Below are 21,881 nucleotides of genomic sequence, written 5' to 3' on the forward strand. Positions count from 1 at the left end.
AAGAAGCATAGAAGCATAGAAGAAGAGCATATTCATCAAAAGTATGACAGCATTGAACAATGTCTGGGCTTCACATTGCTACATGTCAGTGAACAGTTCCAGAACAATTCCAATTTGTCTTCCAAAAAAGTACTGAAAACTTGATAAAAGAAACAGTCAAAGACAAGACAAAACAGACATTAAGATTGTGATATGAGTTATTTTAATACTTTATAGTTGTTTACATTCAGTATTTCAGAGATATGATTCAGTATGCTTGCTGCTGTCTGCAGTTTTAAACAAAGCAGGGCATTTGCATTATCACAGTGCCAACGGGTTGGGTGCCGCCATCTTGGGACCCTATTCAGCAGGGGGGCTTGAAAATGGCCAGCACGATGCGCGTGTACTCCTTGCGGAAGTTGTGGTTGAGGACCCCATAGACGACCGCGTTGAGGCAGCTGTTGAAGTAGGCCATGAAGTAGCTGCCGGTGAACAGCCACTCCGGGATTGCTAGGCCCAGCCGTGGGTTGACAGCCACCGCCAGGCCGATGAAGTTCAGGGGCGCCCAGCAGACAGCAAACAGCACGAACACCACGAACATGGTGAGGAAGTTGCGGAAGTCGTGAGGTTTGATCTTGGGCCGGTGGTCAGGCTTGACCCGTCTACGCACCTGGATGACCAGAACCCAGATGCGCAGGTAGCAGTATGTGACAATGCCAATGGGCAAGATGAAGTGGATCACCACCACTGCAATGGTGTAGAGAGAGCTGACCGACTGGGCGAAGGTACAGGAGTACACCCTCGGGTCGTACTGCAGTGACTCCATGAACCAGTTGGGGGCAATGGCGAGCGCGGTGAGCACCCACGCCAGGGCCACGTAGCACACAGTGTTCCTGTTGGAGAAGAGTCTGTCGTACTTGAGGCTGTGGCAGATGTAGCAGTAGCGGTTGATGGCAATGCCGGTGATGTTGAAGATGGAGCCGATCACACTCAAGCCCATAAGAAAGCCACTGATCTGGCAGTGGATGTAGCCCAGGATCCAGCCATCATGGAAGATGGCCGTCAGAACCAGCGGGTAGGGGTAGACAGCCACCAACAAGTCTGCTACTGCCAGACTGACAACAAAAGCATTTCCTGTACAGAGAGACAAGCACATAAGTAGATGGGTTTTTATATTTGCCTATTTAAACCAGCAATTTGTTTCATGGTTACAAACGTGACCACACAGATGTGAGGATATCAATGATGCATCTTGTAAGAGTCATTTTTGTGAAACAATAGTCCTTTTCTTAAATCACTTATAAGAAGATTAAGAAGAATTTTAATGTTAAAGTGTCTATAGTTTTTACTTACACACTACACAACCAGCAGATTCTAGTTTTCCATAATCTCTATTCAGTGTATTAGAAAGAATAAAACTGTTCAGATAGTGACATAACCTTGCCAACATTGCCTTCTTTCCAAGCAAAACAATTTACTGAAGCATGCTTAAAACAGCCAGGAGTATCGACAGTTTGTACCTCAGTCACGGAACACACAATGCATTTCACCCAAAACCACAGCATCAATGGTGACATCCATGAATGCGTGCATGTATGAATTGATTATTTGTTACTATGGAAGCATTTTCCAATTGTCCACAAGGACACGCGTGCATGTCTACTGGAGTGTGTAGGTCAAGCTGTAGGAGGTATGGCAATTTCTCTGCCTCTCTGGCAGATGCACTAAATCAAATGTCACATGTTAGGTACCATTCATCATTGTTCATGAGCATCTCCTGTACCACTAAAAGCATTTACACAATTTACTCCCCTTGAAAAGCCTACAAAAGACAATAGAGTCCCCTATTCAATCAATGTGTAAAACTTTTTAAACTGTCATGTGAGGGGTTATCTTTTGTGACCTGATTCTGTTGTGTGTTCAGCTCAACCTGAGCATAGTGCATAGCATTAAAAAATTTATTTAAAAGGTCTCTGAGGACTAAAATGCACAACACAAGCAAATGAATAAAATTTATAAAATAGCAATTCAGGTTCAATATAATTTGTAGTAGTACTACTCAAAAAATCCACAAAACATTTTTGACTACTGTAGCTAAAAATAAAATTAATACTTTGTCTCTTTCTGATTATCTTCTGTCATTCTTATTCTTGCAGAGTCATTGAGAATTTTTCAAATGTATAGGAAGAAAAAATGGAAAATGGAAAGAAGTCAAAAACGAAGGACAGACATGTTATTTTTTCATTGTCTTCATTACAGTGACCCTGCAATCACTTCATATTTAATCATATTGAGATGAAAGCAATATCTTCAGTAATGAGAATTCCCTGCCTCCAGCTCATGCTTACTTCCATTTGCAGGACAATTTGATGGATGCGATGGAAAAATGCAGCATCTCCATCTTCCTATCCATCTTAATCTGTCAGTTTCATCCTGTCTCCAATGATTTTGTCATGTGCCACAACAGGATAAAAAGCATCAAGAATCTGTTACCAGTCAGATGACAACCCAGACACGGTCTGTGGTTGGTTGATGTGGCCTGCCTGGTTTTGTAACCTGAAAAAATTAAGCTTTACCAGTTTTCAGAGCATCACCAAAAAAAAAAAAATTGAATGTAATCCTCTACTCTGAAAGAGATGCGTGTGCTTAAGGCCATCGTGGGTAAAAACCCTATGTTTTATACACAACTCAATCTACTTGCAAGGTATGTGTCAAAAAACATATGATTCTGCTTTCTCAGTCATGAAACAAAATACGCTTCCAACATTTAACCTGTGATTTGGCAAGGACTTTTGATCTTGGAATTTGATGCAAGTTGCCATTGAACATTTGAGCCTTGGGCTTTAATAAAAAAATAACCTTGAGGATGTAGAGTGAGGTGGGGCAATGGGGGGGGGCGGACGACATTTCACTTTTCACGTCTGACTGGACTCCTGGAGATTCTCAGATTTTTCTTTCTTGCTGCCTTTGAAGTGCAGCGCACCACTGACTATGAGTCACAATGGCCTTGAGCGAAACCACTCACATCCATCACGTTATCAGGCATTTTTTATATGTTCAAAAAATAAAGACCAAAGCCAACTAGCTGGGTTTTTTCACCTGAAGTGCTTTTAAAATCCATCTTCAATCAAAAAAAAATTCTTGATGTCATTAATTAATTACATGACACAACCCATCCTTGATTACCTTTAGCTGTTTTTGATGCCTATAATTGCATACAAAACTAACCAGTTTCGACTCCTTAACTATTCAACCTGCCAGAGAAACCTCATTCTGTGATATTCATACTTTGATACATTTCAAAATGAGCATGTACTCAAGGTTTCCACAGTGCATCTCCATTGCTCATCAATTACATTAAATTACATGTATATAATAAACCCCATTTCCATGATCTTCACATCTGTAACTATGATCTGTACAAATGACTGATGCAAAATACAGGACATTTTTCTTACCTTGTTGCATCTAATCATGAAATACCAATTGGTTAACTGATGCAAAAAATAAAATGCAAAATATAAAATTAATTACTAGACTATTTGGTAGCTAGTGAGCTGCTTTTCTTTATTTCAAATCATAACATATTCAGAATGCCCTTTCATTTCAACTATCTAGCTATCTAATTCATTCACAACCACACAAACATGAGTGAAGGTACATGAATGATTGATATGATATCTGGTTCAATAACTGTCTGTGTACATTCAATTCTTCTGACAGTAAACAGTAAGTAAGTAAAGACAGTAAAATGCAAAAAAACCCCACACTTTTCCTCTTTTCCATTTTAAAACATCACTGATAAAAAGGATACCTATATAACATTTTCATACTGATTTTTGTAAATCAAAGATTAAAGATATAGAATAGTAGGGGGACGGTGGGAAAGCGGGAAAGAATAAAAACTGTCACTCTGCAACAACTACTATTTGATGTAGCAACGGTGCCAGTTGTTTGAGAAGGTATAAACTCAGTAATTTTGTATGTTTGCAAACATTAAATGTACTAACCTAAAATAGTTATTAATGACTCACAATAACTTGCTAGCCCAAAACATGATTAACATCTATGGCTAGGAAACAAAGCTAGTTGCTAAATTACTCATATGGGTAACTAGCTATTGCTGAGATATAGCTAAAAAACAATAAATATCTTGCACACAACTAGACATTTAGCATGAAGTAGCAATCCAGTTTTATTACTTGGCAAATAAATAATACCTGCGGTTACATAATGACATACATACAAATATCTAAGTTGAGGTCATTTGTCCATTTCTAAGATTTTTTTTGCAAAAGATAAATTGACAACAATCCAGAAGTGATCCAGTGATCTGTTTCTCTGTTTTCCAATTCTCAGTTCAGAAGAGAAAAATAGATGGACAGGGAGCATGCAAACTCAGGGCAATCCTGTACACAGAGCAGTATATCATTAATGAAACTGAGAGGCTGAGCAAAGCACAAGAGTTTCAAAAAACTGCAAAAAAGGAAAAAAAAAAAAAAACACGCAATTATTTCAAATCAACTGCTCCACAAAGCATTTTTTCTCTACCTCCTGTTGTATTTAGAGACACAAATGGCCTACACTCGATCCTCATTCTTTTTTCGGTTCTGATCCTGTATTGCTGAGCTATGAAGGACAACAGAGGGAATAAATAATGCTAGTGTTCAAAGGCTATTGCAGGTGTATGACCTCGTTAGCGCATTCAGGTGTAGCTGACGCATGCTGTCTATTGCTCCATTATCGACTGTGAAGTAGGCCTATGTATCGACCCACATGTGCATTTTTGCAGTTGTGATTTTATGACAAAAATACATATCATACATGGAAAAAATGTTAATTTATTTAATTAAGGTAACTTATTTAATTATCTGAAGGTCCAGATACCAGAGCTAGGTAATATTTGGTATGTGTATGTTAAAGACAAATGAAAACAACTTTTGAAGGCATTCTGGATCACACAATCAAAGTAACTACTGAAGTATGACGTGCTATATTAGTTTGATATTCACAGAAGAATGCCTCTGCCTTCCTGAAAACCTGAATTTATCTCAACAATGCTTAAATAGGTCAATTAACCTTTTTGGATTCATTTCAATAAGTTGTAAAAAATGTGATAAATCATCACATTCATAAAGCCTATGATTATACACACTTCATTTTATTATTGTAATTATTATTCTGCTTTGTTTGAAATCTGTAATTCTGAAATCTGAAATCTGTAATTTCTGACCACAGTAACAGTTTTCATAGTATATCTATGACACACCCTGGAAACAACATGATTACATAGGTACAGTCAATGCATTTTGCAGGAAACTTGATTTGAGCTCTGTGTTGGACAGCCATCCCATTAAAACCCTGCACCTTGTACAAAAAATACAATTTTGGCCACATTAACAAATTTCACAAATTGACTACTGGAATCACAAGGGTAATAACAGGAGAACATATTTAAGCATTATGTGTCATTTTTAAATACTTGGTTAGGAAATACAATCCCACAGTGTTTGCCTGTGTGGGTGTTGCTGGATTTAACCCTGCATTGCTCTTACCAACATGATCTTCCAAAGCCACATGAAGGCTACTGTTAATAGTGATGCACCATTAGTGACAGAAAGTATTACTTTGTGAACCAAAGACCGCATCTGTGATCGTTGTCATTGGTGGAACTCAAAGGAAAGCTGGTTCTTCATAATCACATTTCAGATGTATAAAGTAATGAACTACTTAACTTAATTGTGATAAATACATTTCAACAGGATTTAACAGTGGCTTCACACAGTGTCAGTGTCAACCCCAAGCATCATATCACATCACACCATACCATATCATATATGCTACACTGACCCTCACACCCACCCTCATGCTTGGTCTTTCTTCGAGCAAACCCACAACTTTTCCACTTGACTCCCTTGGGCAGAAGGGCATTTATTAAACTTCATTCTCACATCTATAAACACATGATGATGTCTTTCTGAGGACTGTGCTGATTTCCCTCTAATGGAGACACTTTTATGGAGAGGAATCTATACAGTATAATAGTTCAGTAAAATACTCTGGATGAGGGTATGTAGATGTAGGTATGTGAACATAATAAAATAATAACTAATAATCAGATCAGTTCTTTTGGATAATGCAGTTTTTTTTTTGGTTGGGGGGGGGGGGGTACTGCATTGGCTATTTTACAAGCAAGCTGTGACATTTCATTAAAAAGTAGCCCCTGGGCACACCTTAAGCTGCAGTCTGAAACTGAAGGCTGGGAATTTAAAGTTAAGGTCCTTCTTGTCTTGCTGTGAATGCAGGCAGTGGAGATATTAAGGAACGCAAAGATATTTCTGACAGAAAGTCATTCACCATCAGCTAATTATCACTGACGAGGCATGAGATGAGGGCAGGGGGCAGGCTTGTGTTTATCGCTTGGAAGGGCTTTCAATTACAGAGGAAGTCTGGAACCGTTTTGCTTAAAACTCCTGGTAAACTCCTGGTAAATGGCTTCCCATGGAAGCACTAAGTATAAGATTTAATCCTCCATCTTTAGGTTTGTGTTACATTTCGCCATAACTTTAATATCTGTGTTCATTTTGCCATTTTGCCTGCATACACTGATATCAGTTAACACTATGATGAACCAACCATTAGAGTGGAATTCCACATAGTACCTGTTCAGGCCTGTCTGCTGTTACACAGTGCAATCATCGGGATTTTAATTTATGTACTTGAATTTTATTTTTGAATTTTAATTTTCCACTACCTTTGAAAGAGTTATCTGTGAACAAGTAGTGTTATAGTATTTTGCTCTATATCCAGGTGTCAACCAGCAGTCCATGGGTGAAGACAATTTATTAAATGTATGTCCTTTCTTTCAGATTGATTTTACTAAATTAGGAGAAAGAGATAGGTATTGATAAGAGTTTGGGTAATAGAAATTCATAGCTTGTGTAAAAAAACATTTTATCATCTGATAATGATTTCATGGAATGGAAATCTTGCTAGCAGTCAATTTTTTCAAAAGACAGGAGCTCTGCTGTTTGAGCTTACAGTGTAGTTTACCATGGCTATTTCACCAAAATGAACAATTCAAGCACTTGTTCAAAATCCAAAGTCAAATGGAGAAAGTGTCAACTGAAAACTTCAAGATAGGAATAGAGCCTTAATGACACCTCACATTCCATGGTGACCCCTCCATGCTGTGTTTTCTCTCTTCACACAGTCACAATTAGCCCATCAGTTGATGCTAATCCTCACAGTTGCCCTACTTCCTGGAAGTAATTTAAGCCCCACCAACACTGCCACTGACAAAGACGACTATCAATTCCACCGTGTGCTTGTTTCAAGACCCAATATTAACTCAAGGACTTTGAATCAATCAGATTGCTTCTAAATGAACCAATGTGTATGATATCAAGCTATTATTCTGGAAAGGGTGTCATATAAAACACAGTTGTACTGATGGATGAATAACAAGAGCAAAATATAAAGGATGCCTTTCTAAGCATAGCTTAGCAATCATAAAAAACACAATGATGAGTGAAAGTCAAAGCTTCAAAGTGTTAGCAATGGCTACTGGAAAACAGCTATAAATAGAACTGGGTTCTCTTTTTATTTGTGCTTTCCCGTTTTCACTCTTAGCTGTGTGTGCTTTATAAGCTTCTCAGAAAAACCACTGCTGGGCCCTGGAATTGTATTTTGCTGCTTAGTCCACTGCTGCTTCATGTTCTCCCTCTTTTGTGGGTATGATGATTTTGAGCACCCCCAATCTTCCCCCACTAAGCCTCTACTCATCGATCCATTGATTGACACACAGTTGGAAGCACACTGGAGACCTAATTACTGAAAGTACAGATACCTTGGGAGGGCCACCTTTATCAACCATGAATCACAGTTTTTCCCTTCTAAACTGTGTTAACACCCATTTTTGTGTTTGTGAGAGAGTTATGTTTACAGTGATTTTGCAGAGGCAAGCTGTAGTGTATTTTGATGAGATGTGTGCAATGTGATCACCTGTATCACCTACTTCAACCTTTGCCCCTCTTTGCCTTAACGGCATATGTTTACACATATTACTCAGAGAAAATTATATCATAATTTAACAATTTTCAAAGTACTGTTTGCCATCAGTATATGGCTACTCAAAAACAAGGTTAGAAGCATTTCCTTGTAGCCACATAGCATCACTGAGGAGCAGAAGCACAACCTATTTCCTTGTGGATATTGACAGTCATGGCATGAGTGATGGCAGTGTGGTCATCTGCAGACCATGTTTCTTACCGTAATGCTCACCTCAGACTTCGCTGTAGTCTATTGCCATATAAATATATTATTGTAGCCAGTATATTTGACCTTGTCAGCCAGTAAGTATAGCGTTTCTGCCAGGTTTGGGCAAAGTTACTGTAGGGCCAAGTTACTTGAAAAAATGGGGCGATTGGTAGCAAAGTGTAAAGTGGGTAAATTTCTTTGAAATTGGGCTCACACTGACACCAGCACTTTGAGTGATAGAGTTATTTTTACATACAGTATGTGTATATTGTATACCGACATATGAAGAGTGCATGATCGGTAACCAGCGAGTAACTTTGCGTGTTTGTATGCTGAAAGCAGTTTTTGCAAAACACTGTAATCTGTTTATGGAGCCAAATCAGTCAATACATACAATTACTGTTCAGAGTTTGCTGGCAGTTATAATAAGGAGGATTTGCATATTCTATTCAAGTTTCTTTTTTCCCCCTTTTCAAAATGACATAAAAAAATAGCTTCCATGCCTAAACCCTCTTTTTTGCACAATGAGTATGGGCTAGTAAGGTATGTGTACTTGTGAAAAAGATGCATGTTGTAGGCTACATTTGTGTGCAAACCACAGCACACAATGTCATGTTCACAGACAGAGCGAAAAACTGGAAGAACAATGACAAAAAAGAGTGGTAAAACAGACTTCGTAGAGGTATGGAGGTTTGACCTTTTTGCAGATTTACAAGGGGTTGTCTCCTCACTGTCTGCATGGAGCACAGATTACAGGTAGGTGAACTGTCACCTTACATCCTCAAAGGATGTTCTTATCCAGAGCAATGAGCATACCATCCAATGATACAGTTGCATATTCAGTGAAGCAATTTGGGTTTGGGACTCTGCGTAAGGGTACAACAGCAGTGTCCCACCTGGGAATCAGTCCAGCAACCTCTGAGGAAGGGGTCCTGCTCCTTTCTGCTACATCACACAGCCACACAGCCCACAGCATTCCTCAGTCATGGCAGTGCCTGATCAGTAAATGCTTTAGTATAGAAAACGTAGGTTTGTATTGTGATTTAGTGCAGAAAAGCATACCTTCATATTTATGAAGGCAGTATTGGAAACTGTCTGGTTTTTTTTTGGAAGTTCATTGTCTTCCATAGTTGCCAATGTGGAAGACAAGGTGGTGGTTTGAGTCACTGCTGTCATAGACAACTGAATCAAAAATGTTTAACCCTAACCCATAATGTTAATTCCAAACGTAACATCAGCTTTTGCCATAATCCAAACTCTTACCCATTTTGTAATGATTTCAACTATATAACCATGTGTATCTGAATAATTGTTCAATTCTTTATGCCACTCCAGTCTGCTTACACAAGTGTGGGGGTATGGTTAAAGAACTGTTAAGTGTGACCAAAATATTTTCAAGAAAACAAATGTTCTCTGACAGTTTTCACTGGGACACATGCTGATGGTGTTCGATTAATGGGTAGGCTAATACATCTCCTGCAAACAGCTACTAGTTATTACAACCTAGGAAAACTTCCGCAACCTGACATGAATGAGTCACACGTATGTATTGCCGCAAGGCTATATCACTCCATGAAGTGTTTCTTTCTTTATGGCCGATTTCTCTAAAATAACAACAATTTTTAGAAAATCAGTTTTACGCGTAAGAAAAGGAGGAAGGAGCGGCTTTTAATTGAGTTTTAGAACAATTGAGTAAAACTGTGTTAAAAATTGAATTAACGTAAGAATAATTATGTTCAAACAGAAAACAAATGTCAATCAATAAATCAGTTAAATTGACAAATGGGGCTACAGCCATCTCCGTTTCCTCGTTCCCTCAATAAATTCAGGCTGCTCTCGCGATAAAATAGTAAATATTTACAGGACCATGAGCTACTGTCTCCAAATATGAAACAAAGCCCAGTATGATCCTTGAAAAATAAAATAAAATAAAACAAAACAAAATAAATACATATATATGTTGCGAAAGAGAGTCTTCAGTGAAACATAAGTACATAAGTCCAAGTTTTACCTGCTTTCCTGAGCTTCTTGTTTCTGAAGACGGAGAAGATAACTAGTAGATTGCCCAAAATATCTACTACGATCGTGGTAATGAGGATGCTGGCCAATAAAGCAACTGTCCAAGGGAAAGGGGGAAATTCTGCGCCAGCATCCCCCGAAGACACATTCCTCAGCCGGGGACTTTTTCCCTCTACCATCTTCAGTTCATCTTTCGGCGGGTAGACGTGACAGCGTCCTCACGCTAGTCGGCATTCAATGTTCAAAGAGTGCACGTGCTGTCTTCATACGCATGAAACACTGATTTGACTTCTGCAGTCTCCCTTGTGAGAGCAAATTACTCAACAGACAGAAAGCGAAGAATACAGTAGCTGTAATAAACGCGGCAAACATAACATCAGGCGCATTTGTTCATTTGTTTCCCTTTCTTGACGACGGCACTCAAAAAGTATTATTCAACAGGTACTGTCATAAACTCACCTTGCAATGAAATATATAGTATCTGGCATTGTTTTTGTTTTTTTTTCCACTTGTGATTAATATTGATAAAATATTGAATAAAAATAAAATCTGTATGTCCTGTACAGAGCATTAAAAACTGCCCGGCATGGTACGGCAAAAAAGATACCTGTCCTCTCCTAGCTGCGGACAAAATCAAAGTCACTGCGGACAACTTCGACTACGTGCGCTCCAATAGCGAGTTGTTCTCCCAGCAACTTCCTTAGAAAGCCATATGACAGTATGAATAGTCAATATTATCTGAATGTTGACCAAATCAGAATATGTCACATATTCTCTTAAATTTCCAGCAATTGTGAAACTGTCTCACAGCACCCGATTTTTGTTCAGTTACTTTTGAGGGTCCGCCAGTAAATGTGCGATTCCGCTGGTCCCACTTTCTCCCCCGCTCCCACGCCCGTGACTGTGAGCTTGCCCACCACAGTCCACGCACCAAATTGGGTGACTCCGCGCGCAGAGACTGTTCACGTGCGCTCTGTTCATCTTAGCGACACTGAAACACGGGGCAGTTCTGTGTTCTGCATGTCAATTTAACGCTTTCACCACCACGTTTCTGCGTTCACCTGCAGCTGCCGGATGCGCATCATGCACACGCACATCGCATGCCTCCCGGTGCCTGAGAGACAAATGATCAGGAAGGGTTCTCTGTAGATCTATTCATTTGTCTTAAAAGTTGACATAGTGGGTAGTGTTGGTGAACGACATCCTCAAAGTGAATACATCTGACGCTTTGTCAGACAGCTGAATCACGTATTTGCACCACCTCCAGTGAAAAAAGAGAAGGGAAATAGGAGCAACTTGTTACAGCTGCTTGAATGGATTTCCTCTATGGCTAAAAGATAACAAGCTCTTGCCAGTCAAAGTTAACTTGTGATGTACTGCATTTGTGCAACATGCTATCATGTCATAATAAACAACTGTCACCTTATGGTTCTGAGAAGGTTCTCCCCAATGCTTTGGGTCGGTCATTTCCACCATCTCCCACAGCCTGAGAGACTTTCAGAACCTGGGACAGCAGCAGCCTCACAGACAGACACGTGGATAGCTGAGGGTTATTGCTAATCAATGCCTGGTGCCCCCATCAGTCCTGCTGTAAAGTCACAGCCTGATGTTCCTTATGAGAAGCGTCCATGGACACAGCCACTGCATGGTATGGCATGGGCACAGGCTAAAGCTCAGCTTGGCTCGGCCCAGTCCAGCAGGGCTTGCCACAGTCCCCTTCTCCCTGATCTCTGAATTGGCCTCCGCCTTGCTTGTTTTGTTGTCCCCCTCTTCTTTCCTTTGACCCAGAGAAAATAAAACAGTCAAAGGCCGATTTAAAATCCTTCAGGGTTGACTGTGTTCTTGTTCGCTCAACACCTGGCAACTCGGTCACACCTGGCACCATGCCACCATGTACCTACTGAATGTGAGAGCATTTTCTGGGTTCTGAATCCAGTATAATGGAGTGCCATATTACCCTATGACTCAGCTACATACACTATTTACCTCCGTCTCTAGATGATTCAGTAAATGAAATTATGTTCACTTGTAGATCGTATTGATTTTGTAAAATATTTCAGTTTCCATGGATGCATACCTATGTGGACTGCACCAGTGTGCTGTTGTCAGTTCCATTGGCAGCACTGAAGGAAAATGATAGAAGAGTAGCTCATCCCATCCCATTCTACGTTGCATGCAAGATGATAGCCACTTTACTTGGAGGGAAAGCAATAGTTCTCTTCCTAATCTAGACAAATATTTCAGCTGCTGGGCCTTTTTCAGTGTAACACCGAACCTAAATAGGCTAGAAGGTCACAAGTCCAATCCAAGCAGGCAAAGTATTTGTTTTAAAGTCCTCTTCTGTGCTAAAAAGCAGCAAGAACTCTGAAGCTCATTGAAGTTTTATCCTCATGCTTTTTTTTAACTGTTATATGCATCCCTATTTTTGAATCAACAATTGTATACTAAGCTCGTCTCACCACAACAAACTATGCAGACGTACAAGAGGTCTGAAATGAGATGAACACAATCGTCCGATACACTTGCAGCTAGCCAAATGGTTATTTTTCGTGCTGCAAGTCACCCAGTACACTACAGTGGAGTGGCTGCTCATTGGAAGATGAATCACATGACGCCCCAGAGCAGTGACATCAGAGAAAAGGCAGTTTGTTCCATTGAAGGCTGATGACACAGCTGGGGTTGAACTCCCAGCCACAGCGCACAGCCAGCATTCAAGGCAGGTATCTTCTTCATTGTTTTCTCAAAACTATATTAACTAAAATATGATTGTCCCAACAGGAAAGCATAACTGGCTTCAACAGCTATGGAGCTTCCTCTGAATGCAACCTGAACCCTATGGCCCTGGTTTGAGCCCAGATGTGTCATCAGTCAGCAGTGATCAGAAGCCCATAACAGTGGAACAAACTGGCTTCCTTCCACCAGGGGTAGAGGTTTGTCTGTCAGCAGGATTCCCTTATCTCCCTGCACCTTCCACCAGCCCCTGAGCTGTCTGCGAAGTCACTCAGTGATGTCAATGGGGGTGCACCCATCCTCCAATCAGCTCCTGACCTGCTGTGGTGAAGTGTGGGAATTGCAGTGTGAAAAACAGCTATTGACTGCCTCCAGGTGTGTTGGAGGATTGTGCTCGCCTTGCCTCATTGCTCCTATGAGCCCAGGGAGGGTGTGTAAAGCATACAACTGGTAATACCAAATTGGGTGGAGAAGGGTGGATAGATGTAGAAATAAAGGAAAGCATGTGATATCCTTTTTTATGTCAGTGTTAGGATATAAAATGGGAGATTGCCTTGTGTATTAAAAGCCCAATGAAACAGAGTGAGATTTCATCCATGACACACTAAAAGCTGACCCCAGTACAGTTCTTGCATGTTGTTTTTCACACTGCAACATTTTCATAATATTGCTGCAATGCCCATTGGGTTATTGTCCAGCACTTGGGAGACAGCTAGTATCGTTTACTGCTGTTTGATAGCCCTGGGACAGGGGGCAATGTAAAAAGGCATTGCATGCAGAATCTTTATATTTTCATTAGGTCACATTCAATCTGCTTAGTGCAGGGAATATGAGTTTTAAATTTGCCATAGCATAGGTCACAGAGACATTCACTCATGTACTCTGTTGCATTATGTATGTATTGCAGCCATAGCCAAGGATCCAATTATGACTTCCCTTGTCTCTTTGACAGTTGAATTACATAAACCAGAGTCAGATGTAATTTAATGAAAGGAAACCAATCTGGCTGCAACCAGAAAACCCATGTCGAATTACAGACATGACCAATGTCAATACGTGTTTTTCATGGTGTCTTCGCCTAACTCAAAATGAAGAAATATGCAAAGATAATGATTTTGTCCTTTGTTTCTCCTCTTAAGTTTCTCTATCAGCCGAGCTGAGGAAGAAAGCAGAATAATGCCTACCAGAAGGAAATGGAGGGGTGAAAGGTAGAACAGCAGGGTGGGACCATGGCTGTAACCAGGGTTTGAAAATTAGTGAGGTCCAGGGGGGCAGGTGGGTGTTGGCGTTTAGATTTTGTCAGTGTTGTTGTCTGGGGAGGGGTATTCCACCTCTCTGTCCCTCTGCTCTCTGTCTTCCTCCATTCTCTCCTGCTGGCTGCCTTCCTCTTCACCCATCTCTTCCTCATGGTGCTGTTTTAAATTTGACTTCTTTGGCAGGAAGATATCTAAGGTATTCTGTTTTAACCTTTTTGGCATTTCTGCCCTGCTCTGTGCTGCTTGTTTTCTGTGGGGACAGGCAGTGTTAAATTAGACCCATTATCAATGTGTTCATAGTTTACTGTAAGGTAGGTGTGGAGCTTTGATATGTGTGGAGCATTGCTGAATGAATAATGAATCGTAAGAACATTATCTAGAGAACCAAAATACATAGGTCTACAGTATGAAGCATGATAATTAAGCTAAGGTTATTTGTAACCTTAGCTAGTTATGAAAATAAAAGAAAAATGCTTGTAACACCATTACAAGCTAACGTCATTATACACTTATATTCATTTCCAAATTTGGCTTTGAAATGCTTCGTAGGCCTATTACTGCTACCGTCGCCTACATAAGCAGTTTTTTAATCAATGGCGTTGTATGAAACATTAGCTAGCCTACTAATACGAAAGAAATAGCCTAGCCTTCATCATGGCCAGAGTATGTATATTTAACATGTTTCATACAATTGCCTTTACTCCAGATGCTGTACCAGGTTACTGTTTTGAATGTTTCTTACAGATATTGGCATAATGATCATTGCTTTGTCTTACCGAATGGTATGCTTGCCAGTTCACACACAAGCCACCTGCTGCTGCCAACGTGCATAAATTCCAATTGCTGCTGTCAGTGGAAGTGCTGATGATGCACTTCCAAGTGATGATGCCAGGGGCTGTACTCACGCCCTCTCTCAAAACTCTCACACGCAGCGGACACTAAATAACAATTCTAAACTGAATTAAGCATGCACTCGTCTCGGAGAAGTTCGCAGCCACTGATTTTTTTCTCCAGTTGTATTTAGCTTAAATTTTTATTTTTAGCTCTAAAAAAATTACCGAGGTCCGAACCTCAGTGACCTCATAGCTGGTTTATGGGCATGGGGGGGACAGAGACACACAAATATGGGACAGTGGCAGCACAACAGGGAAAAGAGAAGAGGATGGAGACTCTTCCACAGAAGTAAGACCTGTAATCTGTAGCTGCTGCGCAGTGGCCTTGAGGCCAGGCTTGCTGTCTGTAGTGTGCTGTCTGTGCTCATATCTAATGATCCTCTCACGTGTTACCAGCTATCCAGCTGCTCTGTGTCAGAATATGATAGCATGTCACAGAATAGAAACAAAGGCACACTGAAATCCTACATCTCACGTGAATATCACCCTATGCATGTGGTTAAGTGTGCAATTCCACATGTTTTTCCTGCTAGTGTGAGTTAAGATGGCATAAACTAGGGCTCAAAAAAAGAAATGCCTTTGTGTTTTTGAAAAGTCTGTAATGTTAATGTCCATGTGATTATGCCCCAGACATGAAATGGAGAATGTGGGTATCAAGTCACTTTAAGAGCGAAGACTAAACCTTGACAACCACATGTAATTGGATCCAAGGAATACCTGAGATTCATCACATTTCTCCATGACTGTCTACTGCGCTAACCTCCAGACCAACTCTAGACTGATTACAATGATAACAAAAAAGTTACAGTGAGATTTGGGTTCAGCTGATTCACAGCAAGCATTATTTTTGCATGCTATCTGTGTCTGTGAGTATGTAAACATTTCCATCTTTGACAAGAAATGTGATTATTCTGCCAATTAAAGGTGCTCATCCTTCAATCTGAAGGCTATTCACAATATTTAAAGGGACACATACATTTAATAGTGACAGTGCTGAGATAGAATTTTAAAATCTTCCATAAAATACAGGTATCCATTAAATACTGGGTCCATGCATATTGCTGCAGGAAACTTCTCTACGTTACAAAGAGGCTGTAACCTTTGGTCTCTCGAAAGGACCTGAAGGTTTGGTAATTAAACAACTTCAATTAATTTTAAATGTCTGTGAGTAAGTAAAGAGGGGTCAGCAACCCTGATCTTGGAGGACTGGAGATTTGTCTTGGTGTTAGTCCATGAGAGCGCTTAATCATATAACTGAATCAGTTACTACATTGAATGAATGTAGATGGACATGCGCTGGAGGTACTCCAACATTTCACTAGATGTACACATTCACCTTTGTTCATTTAGCGTAAAAAAAACCATTCTACTCCCGAGCTCAGAGAGTGTCTACCCTTTATTTAACCGTAAACCTCAAAATTAAGTTCCACTTGCTTCTGTCTGAGATACATAAATGCTCTAACACTCGCACAGCTGTTGAAACATCCTCATCTTAAAGCAGGATGCCCTCTTTTCCTGTTTGATATTTTCCCCTTGGTGCAGTCTGAGTGTTACAGACCAACATTTGAGCACTACCACCAGAGATTTCACAGGATTAGCCTGGTGCATGAGCTGTTTTTTAAAGGTTCTGAAGATACAAGTCATGAATAATTTAAACCAAGCATACAGATCATCAAGACGGGCCTTGGTACTGACGGACATCATCTTAATGTGCTCTGAGTTCTGCCTTCCCAGGGCTTTCTGTAGAATCCGAACTGGCTTTGGAGTACATCCCACTTTCCCACTGAAAATGAGCGTGCTTTTTGTAAGTCATACTTTACCCACTGCTGCTCTCCTCACATTAACTCAGCTTTTTTATGCTGTTTGCTTCCCAAGCAGGATAGTGCTTGTTTCAATGGGGTTTTTTATGTAATTCCCAGGCATAGTGGTTCTGCAAATTCTTTTAACCACCTCCAGCACTCATCCAGTGCACTAATTGCTTCTGTTAATTTTGTCATAAATTTGCAGCCCATTTGATCCATTTCCAAGCAGAACAAAGCCTGGAGGCAGATACCTTCAGCACTTATATTCCTGATGACACTGTGTTCAGCTGCACCTCTAGCTCGGTGATGCCTGCAGAGAATGATTTTGATCAATGCTTTAAGTACAGAGAAACATTCACAACAACAGCATTAACAAAAGCAGTCCTGCCCCAAAGGAGAGTGTTCAGTGAAGTTTGGGAATCAGGATCATACAGTGAAAATTTAAATCTATCTGCATGAATCACAAAACCTTGATGAGAAGCGTGGTTATGTAAGCCTCTCTCCACCCTTTCTCTGGCCCTGACTGATGGCTAAGCAGAGCTGGGCTTGGCCAGCACTTGGAGGACAGGCTTCCAGGCCAGGGGAAACCAGGTTGTTGCTAGAAGTGGTGTTGGCAGACCAATAGGGGCAGTCTTCCCTCTGCACTAAGCAGAAAACCAACACCCCAGTTCATCTCCTGCTGTGGGATGAAACATTCAGCTAAGGTCTAGGCTCATTGTGGTCATAAAAGATCCTAGGAGCATTCCCAAAGTCCTGGCTAAATTCCCAACCAACCTCTTTCAAACTGGACATTTAATAACCTCCAAGTTGAATTTGCCTAATAAATCACTCCCTCTCCACCACAGCTGACATGTGTTGGGGGTTATAGTGCAAAATGGCAGCTGTGGATCAGCTTGTACAGGCGGGTGCTACAGATTAGTGGTTGGCCCCTCCTCCCCATTTATTTTAAAGTACATTGATATATTTGAAAGGCACTTTATAAAATGCAGTCCATTACTCATTATTTTAATAATGAGTAATGGACAACAATTACAAAAATAGTAATTACAACAATAATTCATTGTTGTAATTCTGCTAGCAGCAAAGCTGTGGGCCACTGGAGTGCTGGAGGCTGAACTAAGTCTGCGTATACTGTAGCTCACAATTTCCTGGCATAACGCTGCATCCAGACACAGTCTGTTCAAGGTGGGCCACAAATAACAGCATCCCACCAAAGTCGAGGCTTTGCACGTTCCATTTTCATGACTGCTTAGGCTCTGTCCAGTTCCACTGCATTAAAGCCAGGGTGATGTATGTACTGGTATATGCATGCAATGGCACTTACAAGTTCTGTTATATCTGATTCTGAGAATTGTTTTGTCATATCTGTTACTGCATTCCTTCTTCTTCTCTTGTTTGCTCCACAAAACTCACAGTAAACAAACTCAGCAGTGTCTCCCGAACAACATGTATTTTTCTCCCTCTGTCTAATTTTCCCCTGCGGTGAACACGGACTTGAAGGTGTCAATTAATGCACAGAGTCAGCTGCAGTGTTCTATTTGCCAGCCCAGAAATTGCAGGTAGGGCAAATTAACAAAATTCCCTTGCTTGTGACTCATGCAAAATTATGCAAAGCCATGGTGCATCTTTTTTCAAGGGACGCGTTGGAGACATGCGCGATATGCCTGGTACTGATGAATGTAGACTATGGAAAACTCAGAACCCATCGACAGCTGTCACACCACAGGAAGGACAATGTTTTACCACAGTGCCAGGGTCTATTTTTTTCAATGTTTCATTTGAGACTTTTAATTGGAAACTGGAACCTGGAGTTGGACACTAGAAAACTCCCACCCACCCTAAACACAAGATTCACTAGGCCCCCAACAGTTTGCAAAAAGAGCAGGTAGGGGGTCAAAGATAATAAAATCAATGCTAAACTTAATTTACAAACACGCTAGGGGAAAAGACCCATTCCCTGAACAGCTATCAAGCCTGGTCTGGAACAGAACAATAGTTATTCAGTAGATGTGTGTAGTGTGAAGGTTGTGATTATTGTGGGTACAAGTGGCACTTTTATTTGGCTTGGAGTCTGATGAAAGATTCACACCTGCCCATAGGTTGGGGTTGTTGATCCCCCATTTGGACATCATAAACAGGGGAAAGAAGGGGAGATGGGGTAGAGCAGGCATGCTGTGAACAGCTCATGTGGAAAGGTAGTGGAAAGTGGAATTTTTAGAGTCATGGATGGGACCGGTTTGTGTATATTTAGTTAGTTGCATCGGGACTGTGTGAAAATTCTCCACCCTAGCTGGGCTGACTGGCCTATTCTTAAATTTAAGCTTATTATTCTCTTATTTATTGTTTGTAGGTTTCTCTTCTACATTCAGAATCTTACAGTACTACCCCAGCTCCTACGGGACTAAACCTTGAATGAATTTCAAGATAAAACTCAGTAATGCTGGCTGGATTACAGTCCAAAATCAGTCAGGGTTAATTGGCACATATTTTACCACATGGGGGTGCTGTTTTCCTGCTGCTGTGCATACCCTGCATAGTCTCAAATACAGACAAACACAAATGACTATTTGTCAAATATCTACAATCTGGTTGAAGTGATCTGTGAAGTCATCTGCAGGGGGATCAGAGGGGCGTGGGGGGGAGGCAAGGTTGCGGAGGCAAGGGAAGGTAGAAAAAAGTCTATGTGGGTTAGATAGTGAGTTCTAAATCTTGCATTCATAAAGGGAAGCCGTGACAGAGGTCACATATGTCATGGTTTGAGAACCCCTTCTTCTTACAGTGGTAAAAAAAAGCCTGAGAAATCCAGATGATGGAGTAATACGTGGAAGTCTTTTTAAATGCACAAAAACTAGTCAGGGCATAGCCAAGTAAAAAGTAAATAACAAAATAAAGGAACTACTGACCGCTCAGTTTTGTCCAGCTAGTATCAATTGATATCAATTTTATATGGATGGCTTTATCTACTACATGATATGTAACAACTGCCTTCAATTTCACAATCAACGTTTTGCAAATAATTATGGTTGTTATGTAATATTCACACAATGGAAGACTCATTTTCAGCCCATACAATTCCCAGTACAGGGTTCTTTTGAGGCCTTGTACAGAATTATGAATCCTAATTACAGTAATGACAGATATTATTTTTTCAATGCAATTGGGTTCATTAATAACCTTTTGTTGAAGAGTTTCACCTTACAGTAGCGATTCACTTCAATAATGTTGAATTGTTCAAATATGAAATTGCACTCAAACAGGCAATTGATAAAGCATCCAGAAAGATGAATCTTTTAAAGATTTTGAAAATTGAATAAACATTCATTAAATAGTGTGTTCACAAATTAGATATTTTACACTGGAGCCATTACTGTCAGCCACAAAGAAGACAAGTTTCTGTTATATATGACTGTTTATAAACTTCACAAATTTCAAAGTTTACCAGGAAAGGGCATTTATGCATTTAATAGCAAGCCATGCAATTCATGATCATACTAAAATAATCATAATTAGTAGATAATGTGTATATTCATTTATAACTTACTTATTTATTGGAAGGCTTATCTTCCAGTAGGATTCTGAGACACGTTGTGCATATCGTAACAATTTAAACATTTTCCGTGTAGTTGTGAACTGTTTTTCTTCAGACATATATTGCAAGCCATTTACTGTGTAATGCAAAAAGTAATTTTCACCATAACCTACATTATGAGCTCTGGTGTTGTTATAACGTAGACACAACTTTTCATTTTGAATGAACTGAACTTTTGCACACAAATAATCATAGATTCATAGTGAAAATAATCCATGTTTGAAAGTGTGAGATTGCTAGGTCTGAGTGTGAGAACATGATCACAATGTCACATGGTCACAATGCATGAGGCTCTGCAGATTTCCTCATTCCAGCAGTCAGATACTACACAAAAGCAGGAGCATGTTTATCCCAGTGATACTGATAGCTAATCCTGAACCCTTTGAAATTATAACTGACAAGTCTTCAGCTACACTGATAAGGACTCCACTCATATGAATAGGTACTGTTGGGAGTTGTTTTACTGGATAGTTCAGGTCTTTAATAAGATTATTATACAGTTTTTGTTAATGTGCTGCATGAAACATTCTTACATGCATGCAAATATTTGTTCACAAATTTTGCCCCTCTAGATTTGTTTGTGCTTACTGATAACTCATTGATACATTCAAAGCAAAAAAAGTTAGTGGAATAAAATATACCTGAGATGAAATTTCATATATGCAGTGTAAATGAAAACCATGTGTAGACATTCCCTGTTTCCCTTGCACGATCCACAGTATATTACAGCAGCAAAAATTTAAAGTGATTCTAACAATTTCTTGTCAGTCCTACATGTTTCTCAGCCTGGTCTCATGGGATATACGCAGGTAGATGTTTCTTCTTTCATTTGATGCCAGAACACCATTGGATGTATGGTGCGCGTACACACTCTGCTTTCACTGTAGCCATCCCAACACAGGCAAGTTCCACTTACCTGAACAGAAATATGTTAGTTGCTTCACACCATTATGTACACACCGTGAGTGCTTGCACATAAATGTTCATTATCTAGCACCGTATCTCCTCTGTAGTATACAATGTCCATATTTTCTATTTAACTTAACATGGGTTGTACCTGAGCAGTGTTTTGAAGGGAAAATTTTGTGTTGGAGCAAGGCTTACATTCCTCATGACCAACTCAGCAAAAAGCAGCAAACCGCACATACGTTACCTGAAAGCAGAACCACACAGAGCAGTTAACCCACAATGAATTTCACATTTGATAAACATCCCCCAACACATTCTTGTAATATCACCAAATATGGGGACAACTGTGTGCAAACTGGATTCCAGCGAAATATATATATATTGTGATCTCTCAGTGTCTGAGCATTGCTGAAAATTGTATGGCGCAAACATGCCGTCACAATTC

The 21,881-nt window shown here is 40.1% G+C and overlaps 1 protein-coding gene across 1 annotated transcript; it reads right to left on the reverse strand.

Annotated features, from left to right (window-relative positions):
* Positions 1-343: 343 nt before the first annotated feature.
* On the reverse strand, positions 344-10,436 carry LOC118774887 (melatonin receptor type 1A-like). The gene is made up of 2 exons (XM_036524460.1): positions 10,250-10,436; positions 344-1,113 (listed from the first exon to the last, which is right to left on the reverse strand). The coding sequence occupies exons 1-2, from the start codon at positions 10,434-10,436 to the stop codon at positions 344-346; spliced, it is 957 nt and encodes a 318-aa protein (XP_036380353.1).
* Between the last annotated feature and the right edge of the window lie 11,445 nt (positions 10,437-21,881).

This window comes from Megalops cyprinoides, chromosome 3, assembly GCF_013368585.1.
Source record: "Megalops cyprinoides isolate fMegCyp1 chromosome 3, fMegCyp1.pri, whole genome shotgun sequence".
Classification (NCBI taxonomy): Eukaryota; Metazoa; Chordata; class Actinopteri; order Elopiformes; family Megalopidae; genus Megalops; species Megalops cyprinoides.